This window comes from Mastigoproctus giganteus, chromosome 10, assembly GCF_048544385.1.
Source record: "Mastigoproctus giganteus isolate SK-2022 chromosome 10, ASM4854438v1, whole genome shotgun sequence".
Classification (NCBI taxonomy): domain Eukaryota; kingdom Metazoa; phylum Arthropoda; class Arachnida; order Uropygi; family Thelyphonidae; genus Mastigoproctus; species Mastigoproctus giganteus.
This window is the reverse complement of record NC_143584.1, coordinates 211,991,507-212,006,939: the sequence shown is the minus strand read 5'-3', so window position 1 is coordinate 212,006,939 and position 15,433 is coordinate 211,991,507. Positions and strand designations below refer to the sequence as shown.

The 15,433-nt window shown below is 30.5% G+C and overlaps 1 protein-coding gene across 1 annotated transcript in view; it reads right to left on the bottom strand.

The window, feature by feature from the left end:
- Positions 1-13,958: 13,958 nt before the first annotated feature.
- Positions 13,959-15,433, bottom strand: part of LOC150079856 (protein ILRUN) — an 89,155-nt gene continuing 87,680 nt past the window's right edge. The window contains exon 6 of the mRNA XM_090382568.1: positions 13,959-14,284. Within this exon, the coding sequence (XP_090238694.1) occupies positions 14,195-14,284 (90 nt within the window). The 3' untranslated portion in view covers positions 13,959-14,194. The remainder of the gene's footprint in view (positions 14,285-15,433) is intronic.

The window sequence follows — 15,433 nt, the reverse complement described above, 5'->3', positions numbered from 1 at the left end:
ATCCCTTAATAGTTTGATATCCAGCAAAATTGAAATGTCTTTGCTTTGTTTAAAGAATATGCTTAGGATATCCTGGATTTGCCAAAGAATTAGAAAGACTGTTGCAGGGATCTTGAGCCTACTTGTATCACACTGAAAGAATTGATAAAGATTGTAATCTTTTGTATTTGTGTGGTTTGTATATGTTCTAAGGCTAGTTTTATTGCCCACAATTCTGCTGTGAAAATGGTGCAATTCTGTGGTAGCCATTGTGCCAGTTTTCTCTGTAAAGATCACTGCCACTCCTACATGACATGTAGACTTAGTCATCTATGTATATTGGCAAAAAGGTTACAAATTAGATGTGATGAGTTGCATGTAACTCATTTTTGTCAGATATTGACTCTTTTTCTGAATTTTGAAATAGGGGAACTCTATCTCTAAGCACTGCCAAGGTGGAGGTGTAAGTTTTGGTAAGACTGCTACTCTTTATTTTAGGTTGTGCTGCATTAAAGACTCTTTAAGATGGATGTACAGAGGTTGATTTGCTCTTGGGTGTGCTTGATACATAGCTTCCCAACGGAAGAAAAAGGAGACTGGCCACATGGGGTGATTCAGCATGGATTTTATTTTATAAGCATAGTTCAGAATCAGTTTCTCTGATGATGAATAGTGGTGGTTCATTAGATTCAGCAAACAGCATATGAATCAGTGGAGTTTGGTATTCTCCTAAGGCTATACGGACTGCTCTGTGATGTGTTGAATCTAGCTAACAAAGTGCACTTGGTCTCCCTTCATCATCATCATAAACTGGAGCTCCATAATCTAGACTGGTTCTTACTAGTGCATAGTATAGCTTTAAGTTGGAGGTTGCACTTTCGACAGAATTTGTGTACTGTGCAGGCTGAAAAAAAGAATAACTCACAGGGAATTCTCTTGTTGCAGGAATTCTCACCTCCAAAATAAGTGATGGGATCCAATATGGCAACCAAATCCTGTCTACAAATTAATGATTGAAGAGTTGACTGGATGTCAGCCTAAAACACCATGTACAAAGTACAGTCAAAAGGTACTTAAGGCTTGCATACAAAACCTAGATGTAGCCACTCTAAAAGTAACCTCCTTGAGCAGTAATGCACTTTCACCACCATGTACAATTGCTGACAACAGTTATGAAACTGTTCTGGCTGGACAGCATCTTGAGTTTCATCAATAATTTCTTCTTTGCAACAGAAGTGATGGTCTCATAAGCTCGTTTACATTTCATTTCCAGGAAAATAAAAAAAAAATAAATTGCAGATGAGTTGGGAGGGGAACTGGAGATCAGCATTTAAGGAATTGGTAGCAGATTTTCGAGAAGTTGAAGCTGATTGAGCAGGGCAAGGTTTCTCAAAATGGAAAGTGGAATGCAATGTGCTATCATCGGCAATACTATGGATAGGATTTCCAGTCAATGGAAGAAGGTCATTAATATACAAGAGGAAAAGAACTGAACCTTGGGGGGGTCACCGGCATTAGTGGAGAAGTTAGAAGACAGCGAGCCATCTACCATCACCCTCAGTGAGCGATCAGAGAGAAAACTGGATAACCAATTACAAAAAACAGTTGGCAAACCATAAGATGGAGCTTGTTTAGAAGCCCTTTATGCCAAACATGATTGAAAGCCTTTGAGATGTCAGGAGCAACTGCTTGTGTTTCACCGAAACTTTAACTGAATTAGTCAATAAATGGGTAACACAAGCCAGAATATCACCAGTGGATCGACACTGACGGAATCCATAGTGGCGATCGTTGATCAGACGGAAGGTTTCTAGGTAGTTTAAGAGTTGGTGGTTAATTGATTTCTCCATTACTTTAGAAAGAGTAGAAGTAATTGCAATGGGACGATAATTGGATGGGATGGATTTGTCACCCTTTTTAGGAAATGGCTCGATATGAGCAAATTTCCAAGCAGAAGGAAAAATACCTTTGGAATAAGAAAGTGGAAAAAGGTGTCAAAGAACAGGAGTAAGTTCAGGAGCACAGGTTTTGAGAACAAGTGGAGAAATACCATTGGGACTTAGAGCTTTATTAGCATCAAGATTCATCAAAATCCTTCTGACATCCTTTTGACGGAAGACCACAGGAGGCATTGAATGGAGCGTGTTGGGAGGTGTTTTTACCAAGATCATTAATACACGAGTTGGAGGAGATATACATGGCCATCTCTGAGAGTTCTAATGCTTCTGAATGACTTGTGTGAGCACTTACATTATGAAAAAAAAAAAACTGCAGTCATTATCAATCCACTACAGGATGGAAGCCTCCTCAAAAAGCCTCCCTAACAGAAATCAATTAAAAAATAAAATTAAGGCACTGTTAAACAAAGAGTAAACAAAATATTTAGAATAGTTGGTGCTGTTATCTATAATATGGATATTAAAATTACCTAATAATTTTCATTGCAAAAATTAATCTAAAATTTCTTGCTATATGAAATTATGTTAATGCTACCTGTTTACTCAGATTGGATAAAATGATCTGTGATAGACTGATGAAATAAGCATCCAACGCAAATATTTGTTCGTATCTTTTTATTTGACATTTTGTGATCCCAAACAATGGGCGATTTTGCAGCATTTAGTCACCGTAAAGATACAATCTCTCACAGGTTGCACACAGGTTTTATATATATATATATATATGTATATATATATATATATATATATATATTAACATCCACCACCCTCAAAATATTTTCTCACGCACACTATTCATAATGTATGATACAACAGATTTCGTAGAGCAGAAAAAAAATCTAATTATCAAAAATATCTAAACTGGTATTTAGGAGTAGGATAACTATACATCAATATTTTTTAAACTAATGTCATTTGAACATTTAATAACCCAATGTAAGGATATCCGATATACAGCAAGTAAAATTTTGCAGATGGAATTTAAATTCAAATCTTTTAATAATTATTTATACATACATATCTAAATTTGGTGCATTATATTTTCATATTGCACACGATATAAGCAATGATGAATTTGTACAATTTTTACACGTGTACTTCAAATAAAATTCTTGAACTTTATAAAACCATATACAGGAGCCTATTAAAAGCAAGTGATACCTATTGAAAATAAAACTTTTTAAAAAGGAAAAGATAATTAACAGCATTTTCATCAGCTACGCTTAACAAGAAGTCAAGATATTGTTTCCCCATACAAAGGTACATTTGCTCCACTTTTATATTTAAATACTTTCATATCATCACCAACTAGTTATTTTATACTAAATACATAATTTGCACATCTCACTCATCATGATCTTGATTCTGATGAAAAATTTTACAGTCTGAGTAATGAGTCATTCACACAATTATCTCACCCACTATATAACTTGTCTTTAGTTACAAAGGTGAACAGTGATAAAAAGTTGCAAATACGGAGCTGAAAAAACAATGCAAAATGGCTAACAGTTCTCCCCCCCCATCGTTATTTCAGTGTCCAAAGGAAAGTGGTAGCACATTTGCAGATTTAATGTATTTTGAGTTTATCCAAAAACAAACAATTAGAAAATTTATGCAAACCACAGAAGAACAGTACAGTACACAGTTAATTTCTTTTTCTGAATTTCATTGCATTATTTCTTAGATCAAAAATGTTTCTTGCTAAATCTCTAAACTGTAATTGTGAAAACAGAGCATTATAAAAAGGGGAAAAAAAAGATTAAATAGTTAAGCAGGTATATGTTAAAACTCCATCTACAGCATCACAAGAATATTTAAGTCTTTACACTGAAAGCTAAACATCAGAGTTTAAACAATCAAAAATCTATATATACACAACACACACACACGCACGCACACAATACTGTTACTTGCAGTACCATTCATAATTAATCTTCCCCCAGGAAAACATATAGAACAGTTGCAGAAGATATATTCCTTTTAAAACTAATTTAAAAAGTACTTTATAATTAAGAGAATACAACAAATTGTGGGCATCTGAGTATACACACACAATAAAAAAATGTTCTGCCATCTTTCCTAACTGCTTATATTTAGGTGTTCATACAGATCCAACGAGGCATGATTGTTTCCTAACAACATTTTAATGATAACTGTGTATGTTATTCTGCAATTCATAGCTTATTAACACGGCTAATGAGCTCAATAGCATGACTTGCCAAAGTTTCCCTAAAACACAAGTTCAAAATGATAAAAGTTAAATACTTGTACATTTATTCTTTTTCTCAATTGTATGCACATTTTCAACTCGTGTTTTTTTAGCTGCGCAAAATGAATGTTTGTGGTATACAATCTTTTATCTTAAAAATTCCTTTAAAAAAAGCAGGCATAAATACTAGGCAATTCTATAGACATAATGCCAATCATAAGTGAAAGTTTTATTTACATCTTTAACTCAAACTTCTAACAGCTGTTATCTAGTATTCAAAGGAATATTTCATATAACCCCTTTGTTAAAAGAATAGCACCTTTCACATAGTAAATAATTTGCATATACAAAAACATTCACATGCATACGTGAAAGTATTACAAAAGTGAGAATTAATTTACTTGAAGGAATTTCTCAAATTTTTTCTCCATCCATTTTCCAATTTAAAAAAATAACACTGTCTCCTGTTTTTCTACATTAATAGGGTGCATCACATGGTTTTCTCTTAAAATTAATAAATAATATGCACTACTTAGCATTAAATATATCTAACTGGTTTTCACATTTTTACTAATATTGTTATCATTGTTAAAATGGCTGACATTTTATGATATCTAGAAGCTTTTAGGAGAAAGCCACTGATGGGAAAAAAAAAAAGGCAGCACTGATAAATATAGTTTACATCCACTGCAAACAGAATGCTCTTACCCAAATTTACAGTATGTCTTTAAAAGGGGCAAAAATCTCACACAACGTCTAATAACAAACCCATTTTAAAATATTCACTATAGAGAAAAATACCACTGTAAGAAATAAACAGTGGATTTCAAATTATTCCCAAAATTTAAAAGGATGAACTGTTCAGAGAACTATATCAACATGAAATAGGTAATTAAGATACATAATGAGACAGAATCTAGTGCTTGGCAAAAACTAAGTTTGAAAACACATGTAAAACGACTATAAGCAGAAACAATGCCCACTGCTAAGATAAAAAGTTCAAAATATGCTGCAGGTCTTCTCACATCAGACTGACTAAAATAACTATTTTAAAATTACTGATTTTTAACCAACTTTTCCTTAATGGAATTAAAATTAAATCTTGACATATCAATCGGAACTAGCATCTAAACTTTAAAATACTAGTTTCTCTATCGTTGCTTATTCACTTCCATTGCAAGATATATATATAAACATGCATACACACATACATACATACAAAAAACTACTTAGAAACAACCATACCATTACTGAAGCCAAGAATGATAATTACGTATAAAGGTGTAAAACATCTCTCTATAACAATCCTGCTTTAGATTAAATATTTAGCTAAAATGACCTTGACTCTACTCAGAGGGCAAAACTGTTTGCAACTGTGAGTATTACACTTTCTTCACCAGAATTCCATTTTTTATCAAGTGTATGAAAGAACAGTAACTTTTAAATCACTAACTGGGTACTTTAAGAAATTTTATCGTCTTTACTGTATATAACATTTCCAAATGCCACCTAGAATATAACCTGCGGTAAAGCTAAATGGAGAAGAAAAACCATTTCATTCTTCCAAAATGTGAATTCTCAATGAATTAAAAGAAGGGCAAAAAAGAATAATAATGCTAATTTAATTTTTTTTTTGTTTCCCATTTTATCTTAGATATATTATGACTGAATCTTTGCAATATATTGAACTTAAGTGCTGACACATGCATTGCTACAATATTAATGGTCAGTTTTGAAATTATCATCTCCAATAATTTCAAAACTGACCAGTAATATCGTAGGACCAGTGTAGTTTGTGTCATAGGATGAAATACCTATATTCTTTTATACTAGACCTGCTCTGTTAATTTTTTTTTCTCATTATTCTAAATCCCTTCCTTAAATTATTAATAATATATTTTTGTTAACTTCAAAAAAACATTTATAATTAATAATAAAGTGCTTTTTTAACCATTATGTTTTCAAGTGATTTTTGTACTGAAAACAGAGAGAGAGAGAACACAAAAAGGCCAGCATGTGATTTAAGTACTGAATTAGTGGCTGAAATATGCAGCCTTGGATAATTTAAGATAAATTTCTCTATCTGCTTTATCCTTAACTCATTTGGCTTTAAAAATGGTTTGGGGTAACATAAAGGCAACTCTGATAAGGAGTGTTAGCAAATCATGACCGTAAACTGCACCATTCTGAGGCTGGCTTTCATGGGATGAAAAAAAAATGGGGGGAGCACTATATAATTTCCCAAGTTCCCTGCATAATAGGATATCAACCTAAACTTTTCAACACAGGTAATAAATAACCTAATTATTTAAGTATGATAGTGAAAATAGACACTAATTTCATCACCACAAAATATTAAAAAAAAAAAAAAAAAAAAAAAAAACTACTTTGTGAAATATATAAAGGTTATGATACTCAACATTTTAGACGCCCAAGAGTGAAAATGTTACATCTAAACGATGTATACACTTTGAAACTTATTTTTCATAGTATCTGCTAATCTTAACACTGAATATGAAATTCATTTTTTCCTGTTTTCAGATTTTATCTGAAAACAGGAAAAAATCAGCTTCCTCATTTATACATGCTTGTACAAGTTTGGAATACAATGTACACAATTCATATAGAAGTTGGATTAAAATGTATAAATATCAACTACTTCATCAAACTGCCACCACAAACACAAATTTATAAATTGATATTACAATTTTTTTTTTTTTTTTTTTTTGATCTGGTTTTTAAACTTTGGTTTAATATATTTTAACTGAAACAAATTATTTACTTTTATTTATTAATTATAAAACATCGTGCCTGAATTATAAAAATAAATATTACTGCAAAATATCAAAAGGTGCATGGATATACACGATAAAAGACACTAGGTTGCTGAACATATTTTCTCAGATTATATATGGAACGTGTCTTTTCTCTACCCAAGTCTACAAGAAACATGATTTCACTTATGAGCTATTTAAAAAATCTTCAATCTTTAAGTCAACATTACTTAAAGTAATAAACATATTCTTCATTTAGTAAAAAATTTAGTATTCTAAATAGCACATTTTCTATGCATAATTAATGAAAAGAATCTCATAAAAATAAAAAATAGACTAGAAATATAATATTACAAAAGAAGGATGAGTAGGAGGATAATTTCAGCTCTTCAGCCACAAGTATTAACTTATGGACTTATGGCAGAAGATCTGATATTGATAGAGAAATATAAAAAAGAAATAAAAAGAAATGATAAAGAAACTAAAGCTGAAGCACAAGCCTCTGAGCATATTACATTTTAATAAATAACATATGAATACATTATTTGTGCTTAGCTAAGAGAAATTTATTTCATTTATATTTAAGGAAGTGGCTAGGTATAAAATACAGAATAATCAATTACTGTATTTTATTATTTCTCTGCGAGTTAGCTTGTTAAGTTATTTAGCTTTTTGTGAAATTTCTTTAAGACTGACTCTTGATAAATGTCACAAATGAGTTTTATTTTTTTTTGTAAGCTTTAATTATCTTTTAATTGCAATAAAATATTAATTTTACAGGTGGTCTTCTTATCAAGAGGTAAAAATTAGTATAAATTTACTGCAATGGAATGTTTTCTTATAATGGTAAAGTATATATATTTTTAATTAAAGGCTAATGATCCATAAACTTGCATCATTTTACCTTAATATGTCATTAGCCTAATTACTGCATTTTGCCTATTACTATACATACCATATATCTTTTAACTGAATAAAATACTGGTGCAGAATACAAAATAATTTGATGGCTTACACAGTTCGGCAGAGCCTGTATTATTTCCAGAAAATTTAAAGAGGATCTTATTATCTAAAATAACAAGAACCTTGGCACCTCAGTGAACCCATGGGATAATGACTTTGGCATAGACATTATACAATCCATCAGATTTCTGAATATAAAATCAGGATTAACAGTGAAATAATTTGTGTTTTTATTGAGAGTTCATAATATTTTTTATTTAATCAATGTCTTGGCAATACTTGCATATTTCCAATACTGAAGTTGACTACTGACAGCATATTTCTATCTTTCTAAACAGATCTTCAACAATTTTCTGCTAGAAGCCAAAAATTATGCTTTTACTCTCATCCTAGTCATATGCTGATGCCCTCTCTCTGCCATGGTAAACTTTTTCCTCAAATCAACTGCCATATTACATCATATTTCTGGATCTCAAAGAAAAAATCCTCAACAACAGTTTACTGTTAAATGCACTAATGCTGTATCCTTATTCTAACACAAATTCCTAATGTGCTCAGTTAATCTATAATCTAAAATACTGATACAATGCATATCTACTGATGAAGCAATGTGTTAATATTGCAGTCTAGCCCAATGGCACAAAAGTCCCTTGTCATTAGTTTCTGCTATTCTATTATTCATTTCTGCTATTCTGCACCCTGTATCAGAATCAAGTATCATTATTATTGTGTATCAAAATATATCCATATTTTGAATGTTTAAAAAAGAATTTAATGCACCAATTTTCTATAAGAGAATTTATACAAGAGTAATGTACAATATATATCATAAAAGAAACGAGGCTGATTTTATGATGTGGCTTTTACAAGGTAACTGGGCATGTCGCTTGTAGAGAAACATTGACATGTTTCATTATTGATTATCAATATGCAATATAGAATCACATTCGTGTACTGCTATGCAATTTTTCTTTATGTAGGTTTTTTTTTTTTTTTGGAAAACAAAGGAATTAATACAAAATTCTGAACAAAGTTTGAGAAATCTGCAATGAGGCAATTAAAAGATTTAACGAAGGAAAGAAAGATGTTGATGCATGAGTGTCTAAAGATTGAAAGATCACATTCATTCACACAAATAGCCAATTTAAAATTAATTACTGAATTGACAACTTGAGCTAAAACTCACTTTGACAGAAATTTGAACACAAGAAAAGTTTTGATTAGATGGTTCCAGAAATTTTGAGCCAATGATATAAAAAAAAACAAAGACAAAGAACTGATTGTTCTGATGTTTCAAGCAAAGTTCAACATTACAACAACCTTTCAAAAATGGGTGTTTCACTATGACCTAGAAACAAAATATTAGTTTTCAATGAAAATTCTCTAAAAGTTTAGAATGCAAATACACAAATCAATTTCAAAAAAGAAAATGATGTTGATGTTTCTTTGGCATCAAGAACAACTTCAAAGTGAAGTTGTTCAACTACAATTTGAAGTTCATCCTCAATAGCCTCACAGTTAATTAGGACTATTATTTGGATATTCTAAAGTAGGTGATTCTGCTTGATGCAAAATCCTTTAATATATCAGCTTACAACTCATTTTTGGTAACATATCCACAAGGCATTTTTGACCAAAAAAGGAAGTTAGGATGTCAGATTTTGCTCCTTGCAACTTCTATTTCCCAAGTTGAAGAGCTCAGTGGAAGGAAACAGATTTTCCAGCATTTATGACATTAAATAAAACATGAATGGTAGCTAAAGGGCATTTCCAAAGATGTTCCAGAAATGTTTACAACAGTGGCAGCATCACTGGCTAAAGTAGTTTCATAAGAGGGTTACTTTGAAGGAGGGATATTGTTGTTGCTCTGATTTTTTCCATGGTGTATCAACTACTTTGGTCATAGAATATTAGTTCAGTGTGAACAATGTGTTCACAGGCCAATTTGCATGTTGTGCAAGTTGAATAACCTGGATTAACTCATGGTGAAAACATAATCCTCTATCTAAGATAATGACAGTCCTGACTTTATGAAATCCTTCAGTTTCAAACCCAGATTTCCCCCCACTTCCAACTAAATGAATGGCAAAAAGCAAAACTACTGTACTGTCACAGAATCTTCAAGGAGACAATTCACTGATGTAAAACCAATAAACCAATAAATTTGCATTATAAAATAATTGCATCTCCAATTTTGATAAGATTTTTAATGAAATCGCAATTACCCTTCTAGAAAATGAGATACAGAATCAGTTGGTACCAAAAAATTTTGTAGTTTCATTACAGAGGGAAAGAAGTGGTAAGAGGAGAAAATAAAACTAGCAACAGCATCACCGCATTTGTTATTTAAGAACCATTATTAATCTGGCAAGTAGATTTTTTGTTGATTAGAACACAATTACACCTCTCACCCTACAACAATTTTTTTTTTTTAATTTTCTGAAAACAGCACAAATTTTGTTCACACCAATTCCATCTTGTATTTTAATAATGAATGTTTCATTATATGTCAGTATGATGAAATCATCAAGTAGATTTTTCTCAAGGATCTCATCCACTGTACCACCTCAGGTCATCACATACAAAACTGTTATGGTTCGCTACTAATATATTTTTATCTAACCAGCCCTAAAATTTTAATTATAATATTTTACCAGTTGATCAACCCCTCCCTCCCTGTGGGTTTTACTCTTCAGCTAAAATTTGTCCCCTTTATAAATGCTGCCATTTTATTATAAATTATTTTACCATAATCTTAACAATAATACTAATTCAACTGAAACAAACCGCTTTGCATTATTAGTTAACCACAATGTTTTTTCTCCATATGCCTTTAGAATCTACTGGCAGTTTGAAAAATTAAACAATTAACTTTATAATAAGAAAAATAAACCCAAAATATAACAAAATTAGTGTAAGTATATAATTTTTTTATTTTTTCTTTATTACAAATAATCATGGCTGGGGGGGACAGGAGAAGTATAAGTATTCGTTACCCACCAGGTTAAAAATTTCGCATTTTTTATAAATTTTCTATAGTCCAATTTAAAATTTGCCATCCCCATTTTAGTCCAGATTTAAGGAGAAAAATATGCACTTTCAATTAAATCTACAATTTATTTTGTTTTTAATTACAGGTACTGTATTCTCTAATAACTACGTAGTACTGGAAAATAGCTCTCAGGATTTAGTAAGCCCAATGCTTACAGTGTGTCAGAAATATGCAGCTTATTAACTATTCAAAAGAAAAAACTAAACAGTTAATTGATAAATTTCTAAAGCATAATTAGAAAGTTCTGCAACTGAACTACATGAGGTCTGTTGAAAACAATTTCATCTGTAACAACTGCATGAAATTTTTCTCCCTTCTAATTATAACTTTTATAAAAATATTAATAAAGCGCCTGAAAAACTAATCCAAATAGTTAAATATAATTCTAGTTTTTCACATGAAGAATCTAACTAAAATGCTAAGAATATAAAGCAATGGGGGAAAGACACCTTATTAAAAAGTGTTAAACCAAAGTTTAAAAAAAGTAGTAGTAGTAGTAAAAATTGCAATGTCAAGTACTTTATTTTATGAACAGACACAGGCACTTCATACAAGCATGTTTATATCTAATAAGCTACTCTTAGAATATATGCAGTTTATAGTTACTGCACAACTCCAAATAATTAAATAGGAATTTATGGAGCTCAGTGGACAGTGACTGCTTTGACACCCTGAAAAAAAAAAAAAAAAGTGACAAATTAACTATTGTGACTTTTAATCATAATGCATTTGATGAAATGCAGTTTTCCACAGACAAGCAATCTATTTTAAACAGACTGTCCTGATAAAATCTATTTACAGTGAACATGTAGGCTCCTGCTAACAATGAGAGTAAAGGGATAGAATAAAAAGGTGATTACATAGTAACAGTGATTAAGTAACAAAAAATATGCAAGTTGAGCAAGTTTCCTCGATAAAAGTTAACATATAATCACATCACTAACACCACTTCTTTTCAAAAGGGATTACATTGTCTAAGTTTTCTATGTGAAGATTCACAGCATGAAATGTCTGCTGAAATTCTAATAATATTCATTAACTGCATTTCAACAGATAATATATGTACTTTTTTTTTAAAGTATGATGGAAGACCCTAATAGTGGACCTACATGGGTGGAAGATTAAAGATGGCCATTTGAAGCTTGTACAAATATTGACTAATTACAAGAATATTTTGTGTGTAACTTCTTTCTTATAATTATTTCCTTTAGTTGTTCTGTTAAATAATTGGTTTTAAGATAAACTCCAAATCTTAAATCTGTTGATATATGCAGTCTGCAAGTGCCAAAGACTAAAACTGACCAACCTTAGCACTTGTACTAGTATATTTCTCTTGCAATATTTTATCACAGATCATGTGAAGTAAAAGGCTACAAAAAAGTAACCCCCATATAAACATCCAACAAGAAGTGCCAAAAGGCAAATATTTTGATAGAAGTTAAATATTAAGATAAACTTTCTAGCTCTAAAGACAATTTTCTTCTTATAAACACATACATTAATAGCAATACATGCAAGAAAGTTAGAATTTTTTTTTTTTTTTGTATAATAAACAGTATTGTATTTAAAACAAAGCTAATGCATTATTTATTCTTTTATTTTAAATTTATTAGGCCATAATATTATTATTTCCTTACTATTAATGCCAAAGGGATTACTAAGCATTTATATTTAATCATTAAATTATACAAAACTGACACAACTCACATATATTAACTCTATTATTTTCATTTTGAATATATGTTTATCCAAAGAGAAATTAATTACAATAGCTTTCATGCTTAGTTAAAACAATTTGTTCAGAAATTCAATTTTCAATAGTTAATTTTGGTTTGATTAAAACTGAGGAAAACCACTATAAAAATAAAATTTTGCACTTCCCCTGAATTAATAATTTTATACAGAAAATCAAATTATCCTCCAAACTAATATATAGCATGCAAAATATTTTAACATAGAAAGAAATTCTCGGTGTACTTAGGTATTTTCTGCATCATTGCATAAAATTTCTTTATTAATTTTTATGCATTATGAACAGCATATTTCTTTTTTTTTGTCTTATTTCTTAATATGTTTGTCAAAGAGATTGAATAAACTAAACAAATATGAAAGCATCCTAATATTTTTGCAGTGAGCTGGTCAAAAACAGGATTCTGAATTACTAATATTTGAAACATACATGGCCTTTATGAAAAACATAAAGGCCATGTATTGTGAAAACATAAGAACCACTTTATTCTCGACTTTAAATATATAAGGAGAGAAATAAATACGTATACACTGCACTGATTAAAAGCAGATATATTCTAATAATGGTAAGGACTAGCTTAAGATAAACAAGGTGCTACCAGAACCAGCATGAATATAATATCACTTATATAATCCAAGTTTAATTTGTATTATCAATTTCATGTGATCCTCAAAAAAGCAAAAAAAATTGAACTTTTAATATAATATGTGAGGAACCATAAGAAAGATGTAGGAACATATGAAGTTAACAACTCTAGAATATGCAAAATAATTTCTTAAAGGTACATTATAAATTATATTAAAGACAAAATTTTAATACAAATAAATTTCTAGCCTCTAAGCATAAAAATTTATTTATGTTAAAATTCTTAGCTTCTAAGCACAGAAATTTATTAAGAAAACTAAACACACAAAAAAAAAAGATAAAAATTAATGCTCAATACATGCAGCAATATGTCAAATCATTACCATCACCATTAATTATTTGAAGTTTCTTCTGTGAGAAGCATATAAAACAAAAAAATTAATAAAAATAATAATAAAAATAGTGAATCTTCAGAAACCTAGTGGACAACGAATTTTATACCCTTTGTAATTACAAGGTTAACCCAATTTTTGTATTTCAATTTCTTTTACTCTCATCAGAGGAAAAATTCTGACCTATATTGAAAATTTAATCTGCAAGTTCAAAAATCTATAGATAAAATGCTAGGCATTTCAAATCTTTTTGTTATAAATTTATGAAGCCCAAAACAGAGAATATATCTGCAAACTGAAAGGAGAATAAAAGCACAGAATAACACATTATGTAATCCCTCATGAAAAACTCTAACTGATGTGCATTTCTAAGCTAATATTCCTGGTATGTGCCACGGTATATGAAGTTTTACTTTAAGGCAGAGAAAATTTATCGTCATATACTGCATATATGACCAACCTCTGAAACAGGTACAATGAGATCATTGTGTTAAGGAAAGGAACCAAAAATAACCGACAAACTGATCCTATATTATGGCATCATTTCTTCACTGGATGGTTCACAATTGTGGGGCTGTTGTGGCAAAGTACATGAAGTTAGTTGCTGTTGATCATTAGATCCCTAAAATGAAAAAAAGTCATATATAATTATAACTGTTTGCTAAAAACAAGTGTTTTTATGTGAAAATAAAATCATATTAAAAAATAACTTATTTTTTTAAATTAATTATTAACCATAATACATATATATGCACTATATAATTAAAATTATTCTCTTTCTCTCTCTCTCACACACACACTGCAAAAAGGGCTTTCAATTCGAAATCCTAATACAGTAGAGCTTGGATAATTTAAAGTTGAAGGGGCATCAAAATTACTATGAATTATCCAACACCCCCCTCCCACCTGCCCTGTTTTACAAAGCATGTCAATTTATTTCAGACTAAACATTTCACAATAAGAATTTCATGAATGTGATCTCTATTGGAAAATTAGCAATGCAATGCATACATTTTGTTGTAAGCTATTACCTGTTACGTTTTCAGAAAAGGATTTTTATTTTCAGAAAAGCACAAAAAAAAATGCAATGTTGCTTCCAAATCAGTTTTGATAAGGGCAAAATCCTCTGCTTTTCCTCTTATCATTGATCCACTCAGTGAAATGTTTTTGTTGTGTACCTGCTTAAATCACTTTAATACTCACTCATCAACTTGAGGAAGATCGCCCCTCTGAGTCATTTCCTTTGTCCATCCTGTGAATCCCACGATTCTATTGCTACATTCTCTTTGTCAGAATGTGGACAGCATGTTTGGCAGAATTCCATATTCTTTAGTGATGTCAGATTTCCTCTTTATCCCCTTTTCTACTTTGTTAATCACTTCCATTTTTTTGTGATGAGTGTTAGGCTTGTATACGTACCATATTTAGATATGTTTAACAATAGCACATTCAATTCTGGAGAATACTGTTATGACAATCACTAAAGCACAAAGGCATTAGGCAATCATCATAACAATATTCTCCCAAGTTGACTCGTGTTTATTCATTAGAATAAACATGAATTCAGTGGCTCAGTCATGGTCATTCTAAAGAAAAATCCATAATTAGGCAAATAAGAAGTATGGCAAAGCAAATTCCTCAAGTAAAAACTATATGACCGACTTCAAATTACTAAACACAGGTGCCAAACTTTGAATTAAAGATAAATTTCTTGCATTATATGGAATATGAGGTTCAGGGGGCAGAAAAATAATTCAAAATAACCGATATT